The sequence below is a fragment of the Ovis aries genome, chromosome 7 (assembly GCF_016772045.2).
Source record: "Ovis aries strain OAR_USU_Benz2616 breed Rambouillet chromosome 7, ARS-UI_Ramb_v3.0, whole genome shotgun sequence".
In the NCBI taxonomy this organism is placed as follows: Eukaryota; Metazoa; Chordata; class Mammalia; order Artiodactyla; family Bovidae; genus Ovis; species Ovis aries.
In genome coordinates, this window is record NC_056060.1 from 14,445,724 (window position 1) to 14,472,539 (window position 26,816).

Consider the following 26,816-nt stretch of genomic DNA (forward strand, 5'->3'; position numbering starts at 1 on the left):
CCTCGTCTCAAAATAACCAATGTGGCCAAAATAGGGTGTGTAAATTAAGGGTGTTATAACGTAACTGACTTTTGAAGCCATTAATACTGACCTTTGAGACCTGGCTTTTTCCTTGATCCCATCAATCACTTCTGTACCACCGCCCCCAATACAAAGTGTTAGACAGATGTGGACACAGTTTGTATTACCAGAGGTTATGGTGGTGGAGAGGAGAAAGGTGGAATGAATAGGGGAAACACCATATTTTTTAGTTTTTATATTTCATAGTGAATATGGCTAGATTTAATCTTAAGGTGAATAAGTGTGTGAATGTTGATTCCTTTATGTGTTTAGGTCATACTACTAGATATTACACTGGAACTTCAGAAGCAAATTATGTCTGAATTGGAAATTCTTTATAAGGTAATTTTTTTCCTTGGTTATTTTTCCTTATAAAGTATGCCTGTGGTATTGGCTTGCAGGCTTTTAACTGCTTTTGTCTTATTTTTGTTACAGTGTGATTCATCATATATCATAGGGTTTTATGGTGCATTTTTCGTGGAGAACAGGATTTCAATATGTACTGAATTTATGGATGGTGAGTTTTCCCTTTTATAATACTTTAAAAGTGATTTTGAGAGTAGAATAGTTTAAAACCTGATGTTGACACAGGTATCATGTAGAATTAAAAATAATTAAAATATACTAATAAGCACCTCCTTTATGCTGTAAAACATCTTAATGTTAAGGGTTCCTAGTGTTAAATATTTATAGTTGAGCTATAATTTCAAGAATGTAGTTTCATTTACTTTTATTGAAAATTTAAATAGAACAGATTAAATGCTAGTTTAATTGGTGGTTTGGTATTTGATTCTTCTATACAATCTGTCTTCACTTGTGAAACAGATGTTCTGTTCTTTTAATGTTTCAATAGCCAAAACAGATTTTCTTTTAAAGAAATCTATTAACCCAATGTCCTATGTCTTTTAGAAAGAAATCGGTTCTTAATTGCAAGATAAGAAATCGTTTTCTAGCACAGCTGTTTAGCCAAGATGTGTTTAGTTTTCTTTGGACTCTAGCCCTTTGCTTCCTTCCTTTATTTTTTATTCATTTCTACTTTGGTAAATCTTTTTTGATCTGAATATTATGGCAAAAATGCAGGTTTCTTGGTTCCCTGTCAGTGAAATGATGTCGCCATTGTTATTGTTTACACATTTGAAATCAGAGCAGTCTTTACGTTTCACATATTCAATTTTTTAATGTCCAGCTCATTAAAACTCAACATTTGGAGTTCCCTGGTGGTCCAGTGGTTAGGACTCAATGCTTTCACTGCTGTGACCTGGGTTCAGTCCCTGGTTGGGGAATGCAGATCCCTCAAGTCAAGGGATGCAGCCAAATATATATAAATATATTTTATATATATATAGTTCATTTGGGGCATTCTCATTATATTAATAATACAGTTAGTTCATTCCCTATAAGACTTTTTAATGAGCCTACATTGATACCTTAATACTATAAGAATGTGTTCTAAATTTGTTATAGTAGATGTCAAGAATTAAAAGTCTTACAAACATATTAGTATGACGGTTACTCTTCAAGGAGACCAGCTAGAAAAAGTGAGTTCACAGAGCCAGTGAGTGTGTGCATGCTCACTCACTCTGTTGATTCTGACCATTGCAACCCCATGGACTATATGTAGCCTGCCAGGCTCCTCTGTCCATGGAAGTTTCCAGGCAAGAATACTGGAACAGATTGCCATTTCCTCCTTCAGGGGCTCTTCCTGACCCAGGGATCAAACCCGCATCCCCTGCATCTCCTTCCATTGGCACGTGGGTCCTTTACCACTGAACCACCTGGGGAGCCCTTCATAGAGCCAGTACATGTCATTGTTTTATGGCTTTCCGTCATCCTTTTTTGACTCTTTAATTTGTGTTATGTTAAAAAATGTATTTATTAAGATGGTATGTTCAAATTCCATAAAATTCATCCTTCTAAATGAAGGATGTGCATTTGTACAGTTCAGTGGTTTTTAGTACATTCATAGGATTGTATAACCATTACCACCAATTCCAAAACGTTTTTATCACCCCAGAAATAAACTCCCCACGCATTAGTAGTCGCTTCCTATATTCTCTTCCCTCTAGTCCCTGGCAACCATTAGTCTACTTTTTATCTCTATGAATTTCCCTATTTTGGACATTTCAGATAAGTGAAATCATACAGTATGTGGCCATTGCGTCTGGCTGCTTTCACTTAGCATAGTGTTCTCAAGGTTCACCCACGTTATAGCATTTATTAGTACTTCATTCCTTTTTTTACGACCGCCTAATAGTCCATTATATGGATGTACCATATTTTGTTACTCTTTCATCCGTGATGAGCACTGATGTTCCTTAGAGGGGAAGCTTTGAGTCTTTCATCATCAAGTACGATTTAGCTGTGGGTTTTTGGTAGGTGTCGTTTATCAAGTTGTGGAAGTCTCCTTCTCTTCCAAGTTTGTTTTATATTTTTTATCATAAATCAGCATTAGATTTTGTCAGGTGCTTTTTCTATTGAAATGATCATGTGTTTTTTTGTCCTTTATTCCATAGTTATAGTGTGTTAATAGATTTTTGCATATTGAACCAATCTTGTATAATCCATTTTATATGTTGCTGGATTTAGTTTACTAGTATGTTGCTGAGGATTTTTGCATTCATATTCTTAAGTGATATTGATTCGTAGTTTTTCTTGTAATGTCACTGTGTGAGTTTGAGACCCAGATATTTCTGTCCTCAAAGGATGTGTGTACAGTGTTCTGTCCTCTTCCATTTTTTGGAAGAGTTTGCTAGAAAGATTGATGTTAATTTTTCTTAAAACATTTGGTGTAATCCACTGGTGAAACCTCTGGTCCTGAGGTTTTGTTTGTGAGTAGTTCTTAGGTCAGGTGGCATCTGTTGTCTGTTATTAGAAGTTCAGTACTTCTGCCCATTGCATCTTGGTACTGGAGTTGCCAAGAAAAACACAATCCAGGCAAGCGCTGGACTGAACAATTCTTTAGTCACATAATAAAATGAGAGACAGAGCAAGATCAGCTTCAGTAGTGGGTGTCAGTTTCCCATGGCCAGCAGCAGGTCCCTCCTGGCAGTCTGTGGAGGGCAGTTGGCCTGCACATACCCATCAATGTTGCAGCAAAAGTAGCCCCCACTCCACCTCACTCCCTTGGAGTCAGAAATGCTAAAACCTGAAGGTGTGCCTAAGGTCCACTGAGGCACATGCTTAAACAGGACAGAGAAGTACATATTGAGCCTAAAACAGGGAAAGGGTCCAAAACAAGGAGATAAACCCACCACAGGCTATATGGCCTCTTTATCTCTTAGTAAGCAACTGTTCTAGCCCCAAGGCCCATTGTTATGTGGCCAAGTAGGATTTGCAAGATGGTGTGCATAAGACTCTCTTTTCCAAAATTTTTTTTAAATTGTGGTATAATACGTATATGATTTACCATATTAGCCATTTTAAAGTGTGTAGTTCAACAGCATTAAGTATATTCACATTACTGTGCAACCACTGACACTGTATATCTCTAGAACTCCTTTCCTTTTGCAAAACTGAAGCTCTATACCCATTAAAGTATGACTCTCTACCTCCTGTTCCCAGCCCCTGACAGCAAACATTCTACATTTGTCTCTATGAATTGGGCTACTGTGGATGCCTCATCTAAGTGGAATCTCACAGTATTTGTCTTCTGGGGACTGGCTTGTTTCACTTTTCATAATGTCCTCAAGATTCACCCAAGTTGGGACATATGTCAAAATTTGCTTCCAGTAATACTGAATAGTATTGTGATGTAGCTTTTAAAATTACCAACCAATATCTTTACTAGTTATAGGTTTATTCAGCATTTCTATTTCTTCCTGAGACAGTTTTGGTAGTTTGTGGCTTTCTGAAAGTTTGTTCATTTTATCTAGATTATCTAATTTGTTGGTAAACAATTAGTATTCCTTTATAATCATTTTTATATCTGTAAAGTCAGTATTGATGTTCTCTCTTTCATTCCAGATTTTAGTCATTTGAATCATATCCCTTTTTTCTTCAGTTCAGTTCAGTTCAGTCGCTCAGTCGTGTCCGACGCTTTGCGACCCCATGAATCGCAGCACGCCAGGCCTCCCTGTCCATCACCAACTCCCAGAGTTCACTCAGACTCACGTCCATCAAGTCCATGATGCCATCCAGCCATCTCATCCTCGGTCGTCCCCTTCTCCTCCTGCCCCCAATCCCTCCTAGCATCAGAGTCTTTTCCAATGAGTCAACTCTTCTCATGAGGTGGCCAAAGTACTGGAGTTTCAGCTTTAGCATCATTCCTTCCAAAGAAATCCCAGGGCTGATCTCCTTCAGAATGAACTGGTTGGATCTCCTTGAAGTCCAAGGGACTCTCAAGAGTCTTCTCCAACACCACAGTTCAAAAGCATCAATTCTTCTGTGCTCAGCCTTCTTCACAGTCCAACTCTCACATCCATACATGACCACAGGAAAAACCATAGCCTTGACTAGATGGACCTTAGTCAGCAAAGTAATGTCTCTGCTTTTGAGTATAGTATCTAGGTTGGTCATAACTTTTCTTCCAAGGAGTAAGCGTCTTCTAATTCAGGGTAGCTAAAAGTTGGTCGGTTTCTTTGTCTTTTTCAAAGAACAAACTCTTGATTTCTTTGATTTTCTCTATTTTTTTTCTGTTGTCATTTACCTTTAGTCTAATATTTATTCATTTTTTTCTACGAGCACTGTTTTTAGTTTGCTCTTTTTCTGTATTTTTAAGGTGTGAAGTTAGGATATTGATTTGAAATCTTTCTTATTTAATGTAGGTGTTTATAGCTATACTTTTCCCTCTAAGCACTGCTTTAGCTGCACTCCAGAAGTTTTCATATGTTGGTTTTGTTTTTTTCATTTTCATTTACCTCAAAGTATTTTCTAATTCCCCATGAAGATAATCCCTTGTGATTTATTTCTTAGGAGTGCGTCATTTTCCATGTTGAATTTGTCCTTCTGTTGTTGGTTTCCAATATTCCACTGAGGTCAGAAAACATACTTTGTGTGATTTCAGTCCTTTCGAACATACTGAGGTTTGTTTTATGCTCTAAAACATCGTTCTGGAGCATGTTCAATGTGCACCTGAAAAATGCATTCTGCTGTTGTTGGGTAGGGTATTCTTCAGATGTCTGTCAGGACTAGTTGGTTTACGGTGTTAAGTATTTTATTTCCATGTTAATCTTTAGTGCAGTTGTTCTGTCTATTGTTGAAAGTATGGGGTATTGAGGTGGGGTATTTTGTTGCCTGTTTCTCCCCTCAGTTTTGTCAGTTTATGCATCAAATATTTTGGCATTCTGTTGTTAGATGCATATATGTTTTAATTGTTATATCATCTTGAAGGAGCACCAGCTGAACTCTGCCTGTGCAGTGACTGTCAGGCAGCTGGTGTTTACTGTATTGGCAGGCTGCTGATATTCAAGGCTATGCTGAAGGTGGAGAGCAGGCAAGTTAAAATGCCACAGAGCTTGCTCTTCTTACCAAGATTCAAGCATAGTCCTGAACAAATAATTTTGGGGTGGCTACAGTCCTTTGGCTAATTTCCAGAGTTCTGGAAAGGTTGATTCTGACAAATTTTGTCTGTTCTTTCATTGCTTTTGCGGAGAAGGGAATTTTCAGAGGACCTTATTATACCTTGCCATTTTCAGTGATATCACCTTTTAATACGTTTTAATGCTTTAAATCCTTGACTTAAGATATTCGCTTTGTAGTCTGTATTTAATACTGTTTCTGAGACTTATCACTCTCTAGGCTCTCAAACCCTTCTACTGCTTTTGGCAACTCCCTTTACTCCACACTAACTGGTCCCTGAACAATCAAATCTCTCACTTCAGTTTTTCTCATATCCTCATCAACTCTTCTAAAACTTGATTCCCCTTCCCCAGATTTCACCTGCCTTTTTCTCATTCAGAGACAATAGTGAGCTCTCACAGGTCCTCACTCTTCCACCTGTAACTTAGTCACAACTGCACACGCCTGACTCACCTCTTACATGAAGAGCTGCCTAAGGAAAATCTCTTTACATGTGCATCCCGTTGGCAGAGTTTCTTCATTAACCACCCTCCCTTTTTTGGGCTTTCATTCTGTCTGTAATACAGCAAAACAGTCCTCAAAAATATGTGGACCCAAAACTGTGTACCATCCTCTGTCAACCCTTCTCTTACTATGGCAGTAAAACTTCATAACTTTCTCTCAGCCTAGATCTCTCATTTCAGTGTAGAGTTTCATTGTTTATTTTAATCATATATTGTTTATTTCCAGATATCAATTGAGCGTTTTCTTTCAGACACTATTCTAAACCTGGGGGTATAACAGTGAACAAGACTTAATCCCTGTTGGTACAGGACTTAAATTCTAGAAGGGGAGACAGACAAGAAACATACAGTATGTTCACAGAGAGGAGTAAGTGTAATTAGAACCTAAAGCAGATAGATGATGACTAATAAGGAGAGGAGGTGCTACCTTTGACAGTCAGGGATGGCTTCTTTATGGGAGTGGCATTTTCGCAGAGACTGAGTCAGTGAGCCAGCTTAGGGAGGATCTTCAAGGCAGAGGGAATATCAAGTATAAATGCTCTAAGATGGGAAGCAAGGTGTAATCGGTCCCCACAAGAAAGTCTTGGTGATTTGGGAGGACCTGGGGCCAGACAGGAGGACAGAGAAGTAGGCAGAAGCTAAATTGTGTAGGCCTTATAGGTCCTGGTGAGGAATTTATGTTTCAGCCTGAATTTGTAAGGATGTATTAAAAGGTTTCAAGTAGGGAAGTGATATGTATGCCTTCTCATTAAGTCAAAATTAAGTTCACTCAGAAATACCCAAATATAGCATGTGAGACTTTATGTACATGTATTTGAATTACCATCATGGGAATAAATTGTTTCCCCCACAACCCGTGTTGCAAAGAAAGAAAGGACTGTTAATTTTTTTCAACAGGAAGAGGCTAAGAGAGCTTCTGAAATTCTTGCTTGTGGCTTCAGATTTTTTAGTATTTAGTATTAATAATTGTTGCTGTTCAGTCACCCTGTCATGTCCAACTCTTTGCAGCCCCATGCAAAGTGATGCCATCAGTGATGCCATCCTTTGCATCAGTGATGCCATCCAGCCATCTCATCCTCTGATGCCCCCTTCTCCTTCTGCCCTCGATCTTTCCCAGCATCAGGGACTTTTCCAGTGAGTCAGCTGTTCATATCAAATGACCAAAATATTGGAGCTTCAGCTTTACCATCAGCCCTTCTGATGAGTTTTCAGAATTGATTTCCCTTAAGATTGATTGGTTTGATCTCCTTACTGTCCAAGGGACTTTAGGGCTCTTCTCCAACACCACAGTTCAAAGGCATCACTTCTTTGGTGTTCTGCCTTCTTTATGGTCCAGCTCTCCCAATTATACATGACCAGTGGGAAGATCATCGCCTTGACTATAAGGACCTTTGTCAGCAGAGTAATGTTTTTGACACACTGTCTAGGTTTATCATAGCTTGCCTGCCAAGAAGCAATCTTCTGATTTCATGGCTGTGGTCACCATCCACAGTGGTCTTAGAGCCCAAGAAGAGGAAATCTGTCACTACTTCCACCTTTTTCCCTTCTATTTGCCATGAAGTAATGGGGCTGGATACCATGATCTTAGTTTTCTTAATATTTAGTTTTAAACCAGCTCTTTCACTCTCCTCATTCACCCTCATCAAGACCCTCTTTAGTTCCTGTTTGCTTTCTGCCTTTAGAGTGGTATTATCTGCATATCTGAGGTGGTTGTTGTTTCTTCTGCCTGTCTTAATTCCAGCTTGTAACTCATCCAGCCCGGCATTTCTCATGATGTGCTCAGCATACAGGTTAAACAAACAGGGTGACAGCAGACAGCCCTGTCGTACTCCTTTCTCAGTCTTGAACCAGTCAGTTGTTCCTTACAGGGTTCTCACTGTTGCTTCCTGACCCGCATACAGGTTTCTCAGGAGACAGTAAGATGGTCAGGTGTTCCCATCTTTTTAAGAGCTTTCCACAGTCTGGTATGATCCACGCAGTCAAAGGCTTTAGCGTAGTCAATGAAACAGAGGTAGATGTTTCTCCGAAATTCCCATGCTTTCTCTATGAACCAGTGAATGTTGGCAATTTGATCTCTGGTTCCTCTTCCTTTTCTAAACCCAACTTGGACATCTGGAAGTTCTTACAAGATTTTAAGCATGACCTTACTAGCATGGGAGATGAGTGCAGTTGTTCGATGGCTAGCACATTCTTTGGTATTACCCTTCTTGGGAATTGGGATGAAGATTGATCTTTTCCAATCCTGTGGCCACTGCTGGGTCTTGCAGATTTGTTGACATATTGAATACAACATCTTGATGGCATCATTCTTTAGGGTTTTGAATAGTTCTACCAGAATTCTATTTTAATATTTCCAAATTAATAATTAATAATAATCATTATTTTAAGGAAAATGTTGAGATGAATATCATAGTAATATTGCTTTGTTCATTTGCTATATATCTGTGTGTATTCCACATGCAAGATACTACTTTGTACTGTAGCCCTGTATTAGGATAAGCAGAGACCTTACCCCATGAGTTCTTTTGACTTAATTTAATGAAGATAATAGCCCCACTTCATCAGCAGAACTGTGTAGTTGTTTGGCAGTTGAGATGAGTTTTTTGCTCTTCTATTAGCATTCTTCCTCCTAGTTCTCATGGTAGATAGTAGCATGCAAGGAAATGACTGACTAAGGCTAGGGAATGCAAGAAAGTGACAGGTCACAGTGACCTGGACCAATGATCTTGGAATCGTGAGGAAAAGGATCAAACCAAACATGCAACAGATAAATGAGTCTCTACATGCCTAGCATACCAGTATTGCAGCTAAGATTAACCTATCTCTCTGAGTGTGTGTCATATTGTCTCATTTCAGTGAGACTAAAAAGTTCACATGTGATTCTCAAGCTGTGTCTTATGGGGAAACCTTTTAGATCTTTGGAGTTCTAAGAAGTCAAAGACTCCAGTCTTTCCTGGGTTCTGGCCTCAACTGACTCATGGCTGTGACTAGAACACCCCACTCTCCAGGACTCAGTTTCTCTCCCCTGTCAAATAAAGTTATTGGACTGATCTTTAATGTCCCTCCAGCACTAATGTGCTGAGATTTGATGAGTCTAAGGATTGCCTTTTGGGGATAGGCCTATACGATAGAAATGATAGTAAAACTCAGTAAAAATTCAACAGAAAATCCTCTGCCATGTCTAGCCTGATAAGAATTACTTAATATCATGAGAACTCATCTGGCTTGGTAGGAGCTCTTGAGTCTCTTTTTAAAAATATATATATGTATGTATGCATTTGGCTGTGCCAGGTCTTACTTAGGGCATATGAGATCTCCAGTGTTTGCTGTAGCATTCAAACTGTTAGTTGCGGCATGTGGGATCTAATTTTCTGACCTTGAACTCAGGGGCCCCTGCATTGGGAGTGTGAAGTCTTAGCCATTGGACCACTAGGGAAGTCTCAGAACTCTTGATTCTAAGTGGATCTAATGATTGTGTCAGAGACAAGATGAATCTGTGATGACAACAAAGCCAGCTATGTAAAGATTTCCCCATATGGATGGCTAAGGAGAGTGGGATATAACCGAGATTAAGTAGATATTTTAAAAAAACCAGTGAATTACCTCAAAGTGGGATTTCTTTTTGGCTTGTTCTACTAGTAATGGTAATAACCTAATCTTTGCCTTTTTTGATTTAGCTTGTTGACTATTGTCCTGTTAGCTAATTAGGCCCGATTTATAGCCTATGTAAAAGTGAATCTCCTCTTAGGACTTCTTAGTAGTATATGTGAACAGATTTGCACCTCCTGGTTTTGAGCCACTCGAGCTGTTCACATCATAGGGGATTGGCCTGCTAAACTCTATTTCTGAGCATTCCAAAAACCAACATGTAAAGCTTGATATTCTTGAGAATTTTTTATCCTTGCAACTGCCAGTTCATCTGAAAGATCAATGAGAACATGAAATGTTTTCTCTACCATGTTTTCACTTTTATTGCATATATAATAAAAATGCCACTTTAGTAAATAAATATGGTTCACCTCATTGCAGAAGTGTCTTTTTCATTCTCTTCCCAGTAACACCCGGAGACAAAGCATAAGGTTTAGTCATACTGTGGATTTCCAGCTTCTCATCAGAATCTGGAAAATACAAGCCAAAGCTGCTGCAAAAAGTGATAATTTTCCTCCTTTAAACAGGATAAATACAAAGCCAGTTTCTTTATGTATTGAATATATGTAATATTTTTTACAGGGAAAAATAATTTTTTCTCTGATGTTCAGCTTTAGGAAAACTTCACATTAAAAAATTTTGTATTTGCCAAATAGACTTAACTGCGTTTGAAAAGGATAATATGCTCCATGGTATTATCTTATGAGGCATACTTACAAATCATCTAGTGGTAAATTGGTAAATATGAATTTTTAGCCTGTAATAGAAACAAAAATTGTTTCTCAGATATCTTGGGTAATCTTACAGTCTTTCAGCTCCAGGATTCCTTCATGGAGCTGAAAGACTGTAAGTCTCACCCTTGACTCAAAGAAATATTATTGCATGTGGTTAAAATAGTTCTCATACAATCATATCATTAGTAGGAGTAAAGTAGTGTTTCTTTGCATAACCTCCTGAAATTCTTATACTACTTGTGTAAGATTAAACATTTAATAAGCATGCTAAGTTGCTTCAGTCGTGTCCGACTCTGTGCGACCCCATAGATGGCAGCCCACAGGCTCCGCCGTACCTGGGATTCTCCAAGCAAGAACACTGGAATGGGTTGCCATTTCCTTCTCCAATGCATGAAAGTGAAAAGTGAAAGTGAAGTTGCTGAGTCGTGTCCAACTCTCAGCGACCCCATGGACTGCAGCCTACCAGGCTCCTCCGTCCATGGGATTTTCCAGGCAAGAGTACTGGAGTGGGGTGCCATTGCCTTATACTTCCAAATGAATATTGGTTCCTTTGAAATAGTTTCCTGGGAAAGTTATGCAGTTATTTTAGTCATGTTATTGTTGCTGCAAATGATTTGTGGTCCCTTCTTTTGAAACTGTTTTCAGAGCAACTTAACCTATCTGGTAAAATTCATAGTGATTTAAATTCACTTATTTATGTATCTAACAGATACAGAATATGTACTCTCTGCTAGTTGTGCTAATTTCTAGATTGATAAAAAATCAAAACAACATGACTCCTGTCTTTATTATGTTTATAATCTAGTGATTTTATTTTTTGGAAACCACCAAAAGCTCAGTTTGGTAAAGGTGAAGGGTATTAGTGAATACCATTTTAGTGAAAAATATTATGACTAAGGAGATTTTTTTTAACCTCATAAAGTCATTTTCAAAACAGTATCAGAGAATTTCCAAAAAAACAAAAAATTATTTTGTTCTAAGATAACTTCTTTGGAATATGTTAATTGCTTGCCATAGTACCTAATTTGAAGGTTAACATACATTTAGATAGATGTTAACAGTGCCATTTTACTTTATTAATTTTTATGTGTATTTTGAACATTATACTCACCAGTTTCTCTTTGGTTAATGTGAAAATTCTAAGATAAGGTCCTGGTTTACCTTTGAGAAAACTGTTAACACAGTGCGATACTTAGATATGATTGTCCTATCAATCTTTAGTTTTGCGTATGTATTTAGGTTTACATAAAGTACAGATACTTAGCTGGTCCTTCACTACTTTCTTTCAGTTTTTACATGTGTATGATTATACACTTGAGAATAAGATGAAAGTATCTAGTTATGCTTCATCTGGAATTACGATTGTATCATGAATGAAACTGGACTAGAAAGCCAATTTTACCCTAGACATCCAATTCATGTTGTTAGTAGAGGAAAAGAAAAGTCTCACAGTGGATGTCAGAGGAGGGGCCCAGTGTCCGAGGGGGCACTGTTCTGGTAGTTTCATTTGTCGTAATACAACATGTTTGTCTCCACAGGCGGATCTTTGGATGTATATAGAAAAATTCCAGAGCATGTCCTTGGAAGAATTGCAGTGGCGGTGAGTATATGGCTTCCACTCTGTGACATATGGATGATTTGTTTGTGTTAGTCAGGCATTATTCTCCTTATAGCCTTAGGATTTTTTGTTTTTCTTTTTCTTCAATCGCTACTGACTGTCAGGATCTTCTTAACTCATCATTTTTGTCCTTTCTTCCTTTTGTAGACCACCCTATAATAATGACATAGAAACATGGCAGTTTTCAGGCTTATGGATTTTTTGTTTGTTTGCCACACTGTTCGGCTTGCAGGATTTTAGTTTCTGGACCAGGGATTGAACCTGGGCCCCACTGCTAGGGAATTTCCTGCATATTCTGACTTGAGCTAGTTCATGTGTTTGCAGGGATCTTACTACTCTTATTAATCAGTAAAATTTCCACATTCTTCAAAAAGAAAGCTGTTTTATTGACATTTTGTAGTTACAGGCATACAATTAGAAAATATGTTTAAAGCCTAAATTATTAAAGTAAAACCATCTGCAAGGAAATACTACTTTAGTCTTAAAGATTTTTGTATACGTTTTATGTACTTGGCTTTTAATTTTTTCACCATCTGTATCTAGGAATTTATTCCTTTGCAATTAAAAGAAGTTTTCTATATTCACTAATAAACTGATGAAATATATCAACTAAATTAACATTATTATTTAAACTCCAGATTTCAAATTTGGAATAACATAGGCTAAACAGTGTCTAAGAGAAGTCATGGGTGGTGTAATAGTAAACAGTTGCTAACCTAAAGGCACTCTGATAACTTAAGCAGTTTAATGCAGAACAAAGTGATTATACCATGTACCATTTAATTAAATGGCTGATTTTCACATTCATTATACATCAAACTGACAACTCAAATCCTTTAATCCAACATGGACCCTTATTTAGTCTTAGTTCATTGTAATTCACAGCTTTCCTTTTTTCTTTCCAATTATTAGTGTGAACTGCCCAGGGTGCTGAGAACTTTCTTTTCTGATGCTATTGCTGCTAAGATGCTTCTAATCTACATGTTTAGGTAGATGAGTATGAAATTCGAGTACTTAAATCACCATTTTAGATGAAAATAAAAATGTTTCATTTCCTCTTTTAATCTTGGGGGGAATGAATGCTTTGTGGCTTTTGGCAGTTCTTGGCTCTAAAGTTTAATAACACGTATAATAAAGGGCAAAAAAAAAAAAAAGAGGGATACCAATTGGAAAAGAAAAAAGTATATGAGTTCTCTGTACTCAATTATCTATCAAACTTGGCTAAAATAGGAATCTGCCTTCTTCAGAAGAGAAGCTTGTTCTTCCTGGAGTTCATAAATCTTGCCTTCCTCTTGTGTAGGACAGCCACACAAGGCCATTGCTATTTTCAATTCTCCTGAAGTGGGAAGCCTGTGAAGTGAATGGAGTCAGGAAAAAAAAAAATCCAACTCCAATACAGGGCTTGCCTACTGGGTAATCGAAAATATGACAGTGGTTTTAGTGAAAAGCATTTGAAATAAATGAAATAAATGCAGTTAACCTTCACGGTAACTATAGATTATTGTACATATTTTAAACATGTGCAAGGTGAGGTACGGCAAAGTTAAATAGCTTGCCTAGAGTTCTGTAATTAATCAGTAATAATCAGAACCCAGGGCAATTTAACTCTGGGCCCCATACTCTTTCCCTCTGCTTTCCTAGAAAATGAGAAAAAATGAGGAGGAAATGAAAGGAAGAACAATATTTAAAAGTAAAAGAGAGAAGTGCAAATGAAAGAATACGAGAGTAACGATATACACTGCTTCAGATTCTTTTCATGTCTTAGAACCTCATCTCGGCATCTCTCCCTCCCCACAGTAACTTTATTTTCTGAATTCTCATAGTCTGGCATGCTGTACAGGTCCACAGATCCAAGGTTCATTACAGAATAGACCCTGTCAGCCTTTATAATATGTTGTTCACATTATCTCTTGATGGATGTATGGCAAGAGAGCATTTTCCCAGAAAAAGAAGTCCATATAAACTGGTTGATTTCAGCCTTCCAACTTGCTCAGTGATTTTTTTCCACTTTGTTTGAATCTGGCCTTCCTATAAAGAAGAATGCCTTTCTGCCTTTCCCTGCCATCTAACACATTTTATTTTTCCTCTTATTTTTGAAGCAGTGACACTGTGTACTGTGAGTGCTAATGTTGATTGAAGTTGTCCCTGAAACAATGTGCACTTGACATGTCAAGGAGTGAGTGATTGACAGCAGATATAAGCACTTTTAGTGTCAAGGCTTTGTCAAGTCATTGTTGTGAAACCTAGCTTGCTGAATACCAATAATACCCTCTAGATTTTCAATGAACAGATTGCTAGCTCCCTGTACACTTATTTTTCTTCTAAAGGAAAATGTAGTCTATTTTGGCAAAGTTGGAAGAATATTTTCTTTTTTGAATCTCCAACAAAACTTTTAATTTTAGCAAGTATCATAAAATCAGTATTTATTTTGCTTTTTTCTGCCCAATAATCTGAATATGGTGGATTGACTTCGCCTTGTATGTTTTCTGATTATTCATTTTCTGTGGGACTAATTTTTAGTGGGGAGCTATCTTTAATGGGAAAGCTTTATAACATTCAACTAAGCTTATGTTGAGAAATTTAACCTTGTTTCCAGAACTCAGAGGGTGATTACTAAATAAGATGACCTTGTCCTTTGCTCAAAGAAGATATTGTTTTTATTGTTGATGTTATTTTTTTACAAGCATTTAAGGAAATATTTTTGTCCTGTTTCTTCCTTCTGTTGTAGTTATTGCTATTTTAATAGTTTCTTTTTTTATTATCTTACTGTTCAGAGTACATTTGTTTTATTGTAATGCCACTTAGTCTGAATTCTGAAAGAAATCATTTACTATAGATATGTGTTCTGTTCTCTTAAAATAGACAAATATATCATAGAATTGATTATAATGCATTAGCAAATTTTTCAGGAGTACATTCCACTCAGAATAATTAAATATGTTAACTTCTGCTCAGCATTAATTGATATAGATTTTATCTTCTGTATTTTTCGTATTTTAAAATTGAGTTTTTCCCTTTATATTTCTATTTTTAATATTGCTCTTAATCTTTTTTGATCAACTAAAATCCTTGCATATTTAGCCCCAACCCTCTTTCCATCATTCTCAAGATATGTAAATTGCCAATTACTTCTCATAATGGTAGTTTTTCTTATATTCCTGACTCACCTAAAAATGCTGCTGTGCTCAGATTTTCTCTAGTTTCCTCAAGTGGGGGCTGCTGTCTAGTGTGGTGCTCAGGCTTCTCATTGCAGTGGCTTTTCTTTTCATGGAGCACAGGCTCTAGGGTGCACGGGCTTCAGTAGTTGGGACACATGGGCGCACAACTTGGCGCACAGGCTTAGTTGTCTTGCAGCACGTGGGATCTTCCGAGACCAGGCGTTGAATCTGTGTCCCCTGCATTGATAGGTGAATTCTTAACCACTGGACCACCAGGGAGGCCCCTATATAGATTATTTTCCTGAAACATTTGAGAATAAGCTGTACATATCATGACCTTTTACTCCTAACTACTCTAGGTGTATTTTTCTTAAGAACAAGTGTATTGTCTTATATCACCTCTATATACTGAACAAAATCAGAAAATTAGCACTGATACATCATTATTACCTAATCAACAGTCCTGATTCAGGTTTTGCCAGTTGTCTAATAATAATACCCTTTATAGACCAAAAGAAAAAGTTTTCTGGTCCAGCACCCAGTCTAGGATATACATTATAATAGTTGCCATGTCTCTTCAGTCTCTGTTAATCTAGAACAGTGTCTCAGTGTTTCTCTGTCATTCATGACCTCGATGTTTTTGAAAACTACACTGCACCAACACTCGGATCATATATTTTTACCTTGGCCTGAATGCTTTTTCCGCTTTTCCTCACATCAGTGGAATCTGTTGCTCAGAGCCTGGCACTTCAATAAAGCCCTCCTGACTATTGTCAGGGGAAGCAGCTTTTACTTCATCCATTGCCTTCATTAGTTAAGTTTTTAAAAATGTCTCTCCTTGGTGGGAGGGAGACTCAAGAGGGAGGGGACATAGGTATACCTATGGCTGATTCATGTTGATGTTTGGCAGAAACCAACACAATACTGTAAAAGCAATTATCCTTCAATTAAAAGTAAATTTGGGGCTGGTGCAATGGGGATGATCCAGAGAGATGATATGGGGTGGAAGGGAGGTTCAGGATTGGGAACTCATGTACACCTGTGGCGGATTCATGTCAATTTATGGCAGAACCAATACAGTATTGTAAAGTAAAAATAAAAATTTAAAAAAAAAAAAGAAGAAGTCTGAGATTAGATTGCAGGCATGCTCAAGTGAGGGCCCCCTTCCAGGAAAAAAAAAAAAGTAAATTTGAAAAGGAATGTCTCTCCTTGGTCATAAATGTCATGACTTAATTTTTTTTCATATGCAGAAGTATAAAAAATAAGTGAGAATCTTTGTCCCTTTTTCCTGTCCCTGTCCTTCCCCCCCCGACCCCCCCGCATACTACCACTGAGAACTTTGGTGTAACTGGACTTCCACGTCACTTCATGCGCACACATACTCATTTCTTTCATACCTTATCCTTAGAACATTGTGAGCTTATTAAATGAAGGAACCTGTGGCTTGTACATTCAGTATCCCCACAGTGCCCGGCATGGAAGGTGTTCAATAAATGCTTGTTGGTTAACAGACTTTTGAAGGAAGAAATTATGGTTGATATGATTATGTGTTTAAATGTGGAAATTTCCTCATAAAAACCATCATTGACCCATTTTCTCTTTCTTAAATTTAGGTTGTTAAAGGCCTTACTTATTTGTGGAGTTTAAAGATTTTACATAGAGGTATGTACTGAGCTCATAAGCTCTGACTTATTTGGGGGTAGGGTGGGGAGCTCTCTGGAAACCTTGATTTTTAAAGTGAATTAGATGACCTCATATTTAAGCCAGGTGATACATTTGATAGTAAGATGGCTCCTTCATAAATGTTACTTTTAAAAAATTTTATTCCTTACCAGCTCTGATGTAGATTACATACTTGGTATTCTATTTTTGTGAATAATGTTAACGAAACACATAAAATGGTATTTCACAGTATTTGGAAATGACAGGATCTTATTTTTCTTAACTCTAGTTAATGAAAAACCTTCACTTTCTAGCAGTTGTATCCCTTCCTTTTGTTAACATTTCAAGCACCCTCATGCACTGTTTCTTAAGAGGCAGCTTCACAGACCTTGAAAGCGAACGTTAAGGAATTGGTGAATGCATCAGCAATCAGTCTCCTAAGCCTATTAACAGAATGCATGAAAAGAATTACCAGGTAACTGGTGAATGTGAATGTTGCAAAAGGAACCTCCTTTTGCACTTGTTAATATTCCCAAAATGTCTGAATTCATTTGGAGCAAATTATTAAGTGAGAAACAGACTATAAAAAAGCAACTGCAAGTTGGCCTAATGTTAGTAACTACTGTTTAAGTTTACACATCTGTTCAGCCTAGCTCTGTGCACATTTGGAGGAGGAAACAGCATACACATTAGATGTGATTAAGGGAAGTTTTGTTTGTTTTTAAGGTATAAGCTATGAGAGAGAAAACAACTGATGCCTTCAGCTGTAGCATCACATCTGTCACTAAGGGTTTTTTGTTGTGATTGTGGTTGTAGTTTTAATATCCTAGTGATTCCAAATTTTTGTTTTAAATTCTCCTTCCTCTTTTGAAGAGGGTATGTAGATACTGACATGCAAAACTTTCAGTTCAGTTCTTGAAGGTGTTTATGCTGATTAAATGGAATCATAAACCAAGTTTTTCTGTAAAGCCAGTCCACTCTATTTCTGAGTATATAGTTGGTACAAAAGTTATATGTAGAGAGAGTTAACTAAATGTGTCAGTATTATTCTTCCTGGGAATAAATAAACATGTGAATACATCTGGTGGGTGAGAAAAAGTGGAGCATTTTCTCCCCCGGGATTAAAAGAGAACAGTCTTTACTGTAATATGACTTACATTCCTCCCCTGCACTCCTACTGCCCCACACTTGCCAACCCGTAAAGTGGTTATAACCGTTTTAATAGGAGTTAGCATAGTGGTCAGTTCTTGTCGTTTTATTGATTTTTATGAACATCTGCTATCCTTCTGACAAAGGAACTCAAGGAAGTCATCAATGCTCAGCAGCAGAATCTTCATTTAAAGGCCTTTGCCATGGAAATGCAAATGTTATTATTAAAGTGACCCTTAGGCTCATCCTGTACTCCGGGCATACAACATAATTCTGGCGTACAGGGAATTCTCACTAACAATAACTTTCTATGAGGACTCTTAGTAGCACTAAGAACTATAGTAAATAGGGAAATGCTATTCAATGATTCTGCAGTCATCTTTGTTTTTCTTCTTTAAAACCATTGGTTTTAGCTTCACTTTTTGTCTGGAGGAATAGTGGAATTTTTCGTTTGAAATGGTGTCTTGATAGATATTTCTAATGGATTTATGTCTGGATCTAAAAATAAAGACTGAAATGTTGGTTAGAGTCGCGTACAACCACCCTATAGTCACTGTGGGCAAGTGTGGCTGACCAGAGCCTTTCAGAGGCAGGTAGGTCCTTCTCCCCAGCTCTGGATGCAGTTTGGGCTGAGAAGGGTTCTTTGATCAGTGGCGTATGAAGGCGTTAGTGGTTTGACCAGTTGGGGTCATAGAGGTTTCAAAAAGGAATCCTAAGCCTGTACTTCTCTTTTCAGTCTGCGCTCGCCAGTCCAGTTCTCACAGAGAGTAACCACTGTGAGATGCCACTGATTCTGGGTTAAGGTTATCGGGGAGAGGCTGAGTGGGGATTTTGGTAGTGGGCCAACTAACCCTCTCAAGAAATTTCCATTTTTAAAATTTATTTAACTGAAGTACAGTTGATTTACGATGTTGTGTTCAGGTATCCAGTGTGTTGTGTTCAATGTTCAGGTATACGATGTTGTGTAGGATACAGCAAGATGATTCATTCATACACAGATTTTACACAAATACACACAGATTTGTACAAAGATATACAGATTCTTTTCCCTTATAGGTTATTACAAAATATTGAGTATAGTTCCCTGTGCTATAGAGTAGTTTCTTGTTGGTTATCTGTTTTATATATAGTAATGTGTATATATTCAGTGTTAAATTTAAGTACCAGTAAGTGAATGTGCGTCTGTGTCTCTCTCGATGCAAAGACTGATGAATTACAGTGCAGATAGACAGTTATTCCCCAGTAATTATGGGTACTCAGGTATAGAAACAGTGTGCTGTCATAGTTTACCTTTTTAAATATGTATGTTTAGCTTTTGAGTTTTCCTTGTTATTTGTGGAAATTTTACCTTCTGGATTTAAAAGTACATGTTTTTTATTGCAGAGTGGAAGAAGCCAAGTGTCCCCGGAGACTTTTGTAAAGCTTTGTAATGAGAAATTTACTCTAGATTGAGTAGTTGTTAACTTAATATTTTAGAGGTTTTGTCCATATTTAATAACTTGGATTTCATAAAAATAAGATTAAAGATGCCTTTATATTTACCAAAAAGCTATTTAATTTTCTCCTTGATTAAAAAATTGTAGCTTTCTAGATCAGTTCAATCAGGCAATTAAAGATCAGAGCTTTTAAGTTCAGCTAAGGCAATTAAATAGGTAATATCCTTTTTTTATACACTTATGCTGTACAGGCTTATTGCTGTACCTTCTTAAAAGCACATATCCTTGTTTTTGCTTTCTCGAAATGAATGGTGAGGGGAGTTCTAGCTGAATATGTTTCATGCTGTCAAATCAAAGACAGTGGTCCTTCTCTGGCGGGGGCTGTAGGGGAGCCTGGTACAAGCGCTGTGAGAAGACAGAGAGAAATGAAGACAGGGAAAGACAAACACTAATGAGTGGGCTAAGCCTCCTTTCCTTTGTCTTGTCTGAGTACCTGTCCCTGAAAGCCAGGATCCTTATACTCAGGAACACAAGTTTCAGAAGATTAAGAAATGGATATGTATTCAGTAAGAGGACAAGCTGTCTCTCACATTTCAGTGGCTTCCCTGAAGTATAGTGGTCCTGGATTTGTGACTGTTAAAAAAAATTATGCATATAGAAGTATATAATATATTGTGGAATTTATATTATAAAAGATAGCTAATGGCTTCCAGATAAGCTGTTGAAAATTGAGCCTTTCCTATAGAGCAAAACCCCATGAGGACTCTAAAGCAGGACGAAGCTTGAGGAACAGCAGTGACAGACCACCCCTCCGTCCTGTGAGCCTTGTTAGTCTGGTGCAGGTCAGTTTATTTGTGTATTGTGTAAAGTGGAAATTTTTTTAGGAATTGAAGTGTATAAGATCCCACCAACTCATAGGGGATCATCATGTATTATATTCAATCAGGTTTTACTGATGTTTATTTTGTTCTTTTCACAATCTAGTTGATGTGATATATATGAAAGTTTTTATAAACTACCAGATATTAATAGTGTAGGTATGTTTTAATTATATAATAACTATTATTAGAATTAACCACTTTATCCTGTTAATAAGCTTATCTCATTTCCAAATCAATCCAGGGAGAGAGTTTATTCTACTTGGTATTACTAGGTCAAAAATTATGAAAATCTTTTCTTCAAGAAAAGCGTGTGATATCACATGAAGACATAATTATTAAAACGGTTTGAAACTTCCACCAAGATTAACTACTGTGGAAAAAATTGTCTTTGTTAAAAAGCATTCGTGTGAGCCCTGTAAGCATAGCGTGTACTGACTGAGTAAAAACAAAGAAAATGAACAGTGAGAAAGTCTGTTAGGCCAGATCCAACATTACAGCAAATATTGCAGCTTAACTTCAAAACATACGTCGCCACTAATGAGGTGAGAGCCCTGCATATTAATAAACCTACAGCTCCAGTCACAGCCATCATTACCCACATCAAACATAAATACAAGATTAACACCTGTGCCATTTCTTTGGAAGATGTGAGAATGCCCTGGCAGTAACTGCTCTCTCTTTCCCTGAGGATAGAAAATATAAATGGAACGGTAATGAGAACAAAACTTGGATTAAGAAAATAAAATTGGCAGTCAGGCTGGGGCAGTCTTACACAGATGGAGAAGTTTATAGAAAGAATAAAGCCTAGATAGTTGGTGTCCCAGGATATTTTTTGTATATACAATCCTGGTTAGTTTCATCAATTTTCTCTAATAGGAGAGCTTTTTCATATTTCATATATATATAGTTGTATTACTCTGAAGGTGAGTGCTGCCCAAATAGATTTATGTTTGGAGAAACTAAGTCTCATGGTGTCAATATACATGTTAGAAATTTTATTTTCTACCCTTATTATCTTTTTATAAATCTGGCCTCAATACTTATCTTCCAATTGGTGGTGTCATAGACACCAAAGCCAATTTTTTAAAAATTATTTTTAATTGAAGGTTAATTGCTTTACAGAATTTTGCTGTTTTCTGTCAAACCTCAACATGAATCAGCCATGGATATACATATGTCCTCTCCCTCTTGAGCCTCACTCCCATCTCCCTCCCCATCCCACCCCTCTAGGTTGATACAAAGCCCGTTTGAGTTTCCTGAGCCATACGGCGAATTCATTGGCTATCTACTTTACATATGATAATATATGTTTCCATGTTCCTCTCTCCATACATCTCACCCTCTCCTTCCCTTTCCCCATGTCCATAAGTCTGTACTCTATGCCTGTTTCTCCAAAGCCAATGTTTTTAGTTTGTTCATTGAGCAACTTTTTATCTCAACTATGTTCAAGGCACTTGTCTGTGTAGTTGGAATATACTAATTTACATAAAACAAAAGATTCTGACACTCGTGGAACTTATATTCTAGGTTGGGAAGCCATCCACAAAATAAAAAAAATAAATACAGAGTATGTTAGATAGTAGTTATTAATACAAAGAAAAAGTAGATCAAACTTAGGGGAGGCAAAAGATGGGTTGAAGTGTTCATCAGGTAGGCCTCACAGAGATGAGATTGAAGCAAAGGCTTAAAGGAAGAGAGTTACTAGCCAGGAAGGTATATGGGAGAACAGAGCTGAAGATACCAGTGGGATGTGCATAATGTGTTCATGGAACAGCAGGGAGGTCGGTGTGTCACACTGAGGACATGATAGAGGGTGCTATCAGCTGTTAGGCAGTGTCACAGTAACCAGGTGAGCTATGGAGGCTCAGTTGTGAAGATGTGGAGAAGTGGTCAGGTTCTGAATATATGTATAAATGTATAGTTAGAATTTCCTGGTGGGTTACTTAGGAATTTTAAGAGGAAGAGAGGAGCTAAAGTTGCTTCAACTTTCAACAATAGCTCAATGTGATAAAAATGTTTCCTGCCACATTTTTTTCCTGCTAAAAGAGAGACTTTCTTTAAAATTAAGGAAAAAACTGGTACTGCCAAGTGCTGACAAAGAATACAGAGCAACTGGACTCTCATACATTGCTGGTAGGAATATGAAATGGTCCTGCCACTTTGGAAAGCAGTTTGATAATGACCTCCAAAGTGATTCGGCAGTCCCATGCCATATGGCTTTACGTATAATAGCTCCAAACTGGAAATGACTTAAGTGTCTTTTAGCTGGTGAATAAATAGACTGTAGTACATCCCTACATGGAATACTACTCAACAATAATAGGGAAGAAACTGCTGATTCACGCAGTGACACAGATGCATCCTGACTTCCTTATGCTAAGTGAAAGAAGCCCGACTCAAAGGGCTCCCTATTGTGTCATTCCACTTCCTTGACATTCTGGAAAAGGCAAAACTATAAGGATGCAAAACACATTGGTGGTTGCCCAAGGGCAGAGGAAGAGTTGACTATAGAGCTGTGAGGAGTTGGGGAGATGTTGCAAATGTTCTATATCTTGATTTTGGTGATGGTTATATGACTGTACACGTTTGTTAGAACACTTAAACTTACACATCTAAAGAGGATGAATTTTCCTGTGAATTATATTGGACCAACCCAATACCTCAGTAAATCAAACTTTCTTTAAAAAAGGAAGAGAAAAAAGGCACTCTCTTAGTTCTTAGCAGTGCAGTGGAATTTCTACTTTAGAAAGAGGTTTCCCTGCCTAAAGAGACAGACCATTTTTTCAAGGGGTCTGGTTGATTCTGTCTTTATTACCATATCTTGTGATGCCTGAAAAATCCTACCTAGGTTTGGTCTAGCAACTCACTAGCTTGGAAAAAAAAAAAATAGAAACCCTCACGGTTTGCAATGTCAGAAAGAGGGGGGGTGGCAAAAGAAAGGGAGCAGAGGGGAAAAGAGAAGAAAGTTGCTATTGTCTTTGGTCAACAATTTGGAACATCTGGAAATTTGACAGATTTTTCTTTCCTTAGTTAACCCATTTTTCCCCCCTCAGATATTATTTAAGAACTGCAAATGTGCACCACTGAATTGGCCTGACTTGGGCAGTTTTAAAAGTTCAATTTCTAAGAGGGAATAGGTTTTATGTAAATTCCCAATCCAGTCCTGCTGACCGATTGCCTCATTGTGTGACCCTGGAACAGCAGGTGACTCCTGCTCTCTAGGCCTCAGTTTCCTCATATATATGATGAAAGAATGGCCGGATGATCATTCAGGTTCTGACAAGCACCAGGATTCTGGAAATTCTGGATTCTTTGCTTTGTAACAGAAGGAAATATGATATCTTAACAAGGTACAAAGCAAGTCCTTTGCTTTGTAAGAAAAACAAATGAAAATCCCTGATAGTAGATTTTTCTATGAAAAATTTAATAATAGTAATAATAACAATAATGAATATTAATTAGGCGCTTACTCTGTACCAGGCCCTGTTCTAAGTACTTAATGTGTACAAACTATTTTGTGTTCCTTCAAAATGGGAAACTCTAGGAAATAAATATTTTAGAACTAAAGAGGCTTAAATGCAAACAAATAATTGAGAATTAAAGCAGTGTGGCTTATCTAAGAATATGGTTCTTTTTAAATCAAACTGATGGAATCAAATCAAAAGATAAACTCTTTATGGGGAGAAAGTTTTTAAACTGTAAAGTATATGGAAAATAAAATATTATCATGAACAAAAAGTTACAGAAAGGACATTTAGAGTCACAACTTAGGTGGAAAACAAAGGAATTCTTTTTTTTAAATCTTTTTATTTTGAAATAATTATAGATCCACAAAAAGTTGACGCCAGAATGTACACGAAGGTCGCTCTCAAGGGCACCCTTTTTAAGGGAGGAATGTGTAAGAGAATTGGAGGCTAATGACATAGAAGAGTGTAGACAGGTGAATGTATATTTGCTAATACCTTTTAAGTAAGATCGGTGTAAATTTTAAACCTTAGAGTGTTATAAGAATATTTATGTTATATTCCAAGTTATGTTTTATTATATCTTATTAAGTGAAAGAAAAGGAATGAACTGGTAGAAGTAAAATCTCTGAATTCCTGAGGAAATGAACTTTGATGTCAAGGTGGTAGTGTTAAAAGAATACCTTAGTGTGTTTAAAAGTTGGGAATTGTGATGGGAAAAAGTTAGGAATGATGATTTGCTGGATTCTTTATGCAAAGGATTGTTGGAAAACATTACTATCAATAGGAAACTCACCTGGTTAACTTTAAGTATTGTATGAAGAAATGTAACATACACAGATTTTCATAACCTCTTTTGCAGAGTTTTACACAGGTGGTGCTTACCCATAGGTGAGTTTTATTTTTGCTATCTAGAGGACCAAACACAGGTTTTAAAAAGACTAGTTTGAACAACCCAAGACATTTTAAAAGAAACCATCCCCAGCTGGTTTTATGTTGTAGTACGTGATGATGAGAGGACTGGCATGCACGGGCTCCTTCCCTGGGCTTTGTGACTGCTTAATCAAACGTGTCTGGAAGGAGGCGTTTATGTTAAGCAAGTGCTCATGGTGGGAGCACAGTTATACCTAGGCTCCTATTCAAATCCTTTAAATAGTATCCTTTAAATGTATACATTAATCATATGCCAGTGATGTAGTAGATTGTAACTTAGGAGCACTTGTGTTTTTGGAGGGAAAAAAAAAGCTTTAGCCCATTAACTGAGGCAAACAAACTAGTCCAATGACTCTGGGTTGTTGGTTTTATGTTGGATATACATAACCTGGCAAATATCTGTTACTTGCCACACAAATGAGCATCTCTAAAAATTAAGCCTCCTTCCCCAGTTTGCTCATTCATTCTCTTTCCCTTGAGTAATCACTAGAAATTTCTGTATTTCTGGTAATGACTTTCAAAACAGGAAACCCCATATAGCATTACTTAAAAGTATTTTTTTAAAGATTGTATGTCTAGGTTATATAAAAAACTATCAAAACTCAACAGCACCCCCGCAAACAATCCCAATATAAAATAAAATATTTGAAGAAACATTCCACTGAAGAGGATATACAAATGGCAAATAAGTACAGGAGAGGATTTCAGCATCATTAGCTGTTAAGACAATGCAAGTTAAAGCCACAGCAAGGTACTACTACACACCTGCCAGAATGGCTAAAATTTTAAAAATAGCGATGACATCAAATGCTGGCAAGGATGCAGAGAAATTAGATCACTAATACATTGCTGATAGGAATGTATAACGAAGCAGCCCTGCTGGAAAACAATTTGACATTTCTTTAAAATCTACCATATGACCCAGCATTTGCACTCCTGGGCATTTATCCCAGAGAAATGAAGACTTATGTTCACACAAGAAGCTGTACACAAATATTTATAGTAGCTTTGTTCATAACAGCCAAAAACTGGAAACAGCCCTGACATCATTTATGAATGCATGGTTAACCAAGCTGTGCTCCATTCACACCATGTACTACTACTCAGCAGTAAAAAGGTATGAGCTTTGGATATACACAACCTGGATGAGTCTCCAGAGAATGATGATGAGTAAAAAAAAACCTAGTCACAAAAGATTACATACTGCGTGACTCCATTTTTATAAAATTCTTGAAATGACAAAACTATAGAAATGGAGAGTAGGTTAGTGGTTTCTAGAGGCTAATGAGAGGATGCAGGGGTAGGAAGGAGGTGGTGTGGCTGTAAACGATGTGGTGACGGGCACATTCTGTGTCCTGACGGCATCAGTGTCAGTATCTCGTTTGTGATATTGTACTATAGATTTTCAAGATGTCACCGTTGGGAGGAAATGGGTAGAGGGTATACAGAATGTCTGTATTCTTTTATTTATAACTGCATATGAGTCTACAATTACCTCAAAAAGCATAATAAGAAGAAAGAATATGTGGTTGTTCTATGATTGTCTATGTTGGGGTGGTATACTTAATCAGAGAGGACTGATATTGTGGACTTAGTTTTTCTGTCCCCCATGCATCTGTGATGGGATTTCTCATAGACAGAGCCATCCCTTTTAGGACATTTCTAAGAAGGGGAGGACCCAGGGAGATTGTCATGCAAGCCACTTTCCCTTCTTACTGAAAATGAGTATCAGTGAAAACCTTAGGGAAGAGAAGTCATGTTCAATACAGGGAGGGATTACAGATAGTCTGAGAGGGTATTTAGTCTCCTGTAAATACCTACCCTAAGAAGGAAATGGCAACCCACTCCAGTGTTCTTACCTGGAGACTCCCAGGGACGGGGGGAGCCTGGTGAGCTCCTATCTGTGGGGTTGCACAGAGTTGGACACAACTGAAGCGACTTAACAGCACAATGCTTCTGCCTGGCTGGGGATTGTGATTTAAAGTAGATTATGTTGTCGTTGTGTGTTTGACTCACAGTTCTTTATGGCACCCAAATATATGCTCCTCACCTT

General features: G+C 37.4%; 1 protein-coding gene across 15 annotated transcripts in view; it reads left to right on the forward strand.

The window, feature by feature from the left end:
• The window catches only part of MAP2K5 (mitogen-activated protein kinase kinase 5), a 263,833-nt gene that overhangs the window by 93,236 nt on the left and 143,781 nt on the right, over positions 1-26,816 (forward strand). For all 15 annotated transcript variants that reach the window (XM_042252082.2, XM_027971523.2, XM_042252077.1 and 12 more), the window contains 4 exons: positions 334-402; positions 496-577; positions 12,001-12,062; positions 16,852-16,900. In XM_042252082.2, coding sequence (XP_042108016.1) covers positions 334-402; positions 496-577; positions 12,001-12,062; positions 16,852-16,900 — 262 coding nt within the window. The remainder of the gene's footprint in view (positions 1-333; positions 403-495; positions 578-12,000; positions 12,063-16,851; positions 16,901-26,816) is intronic.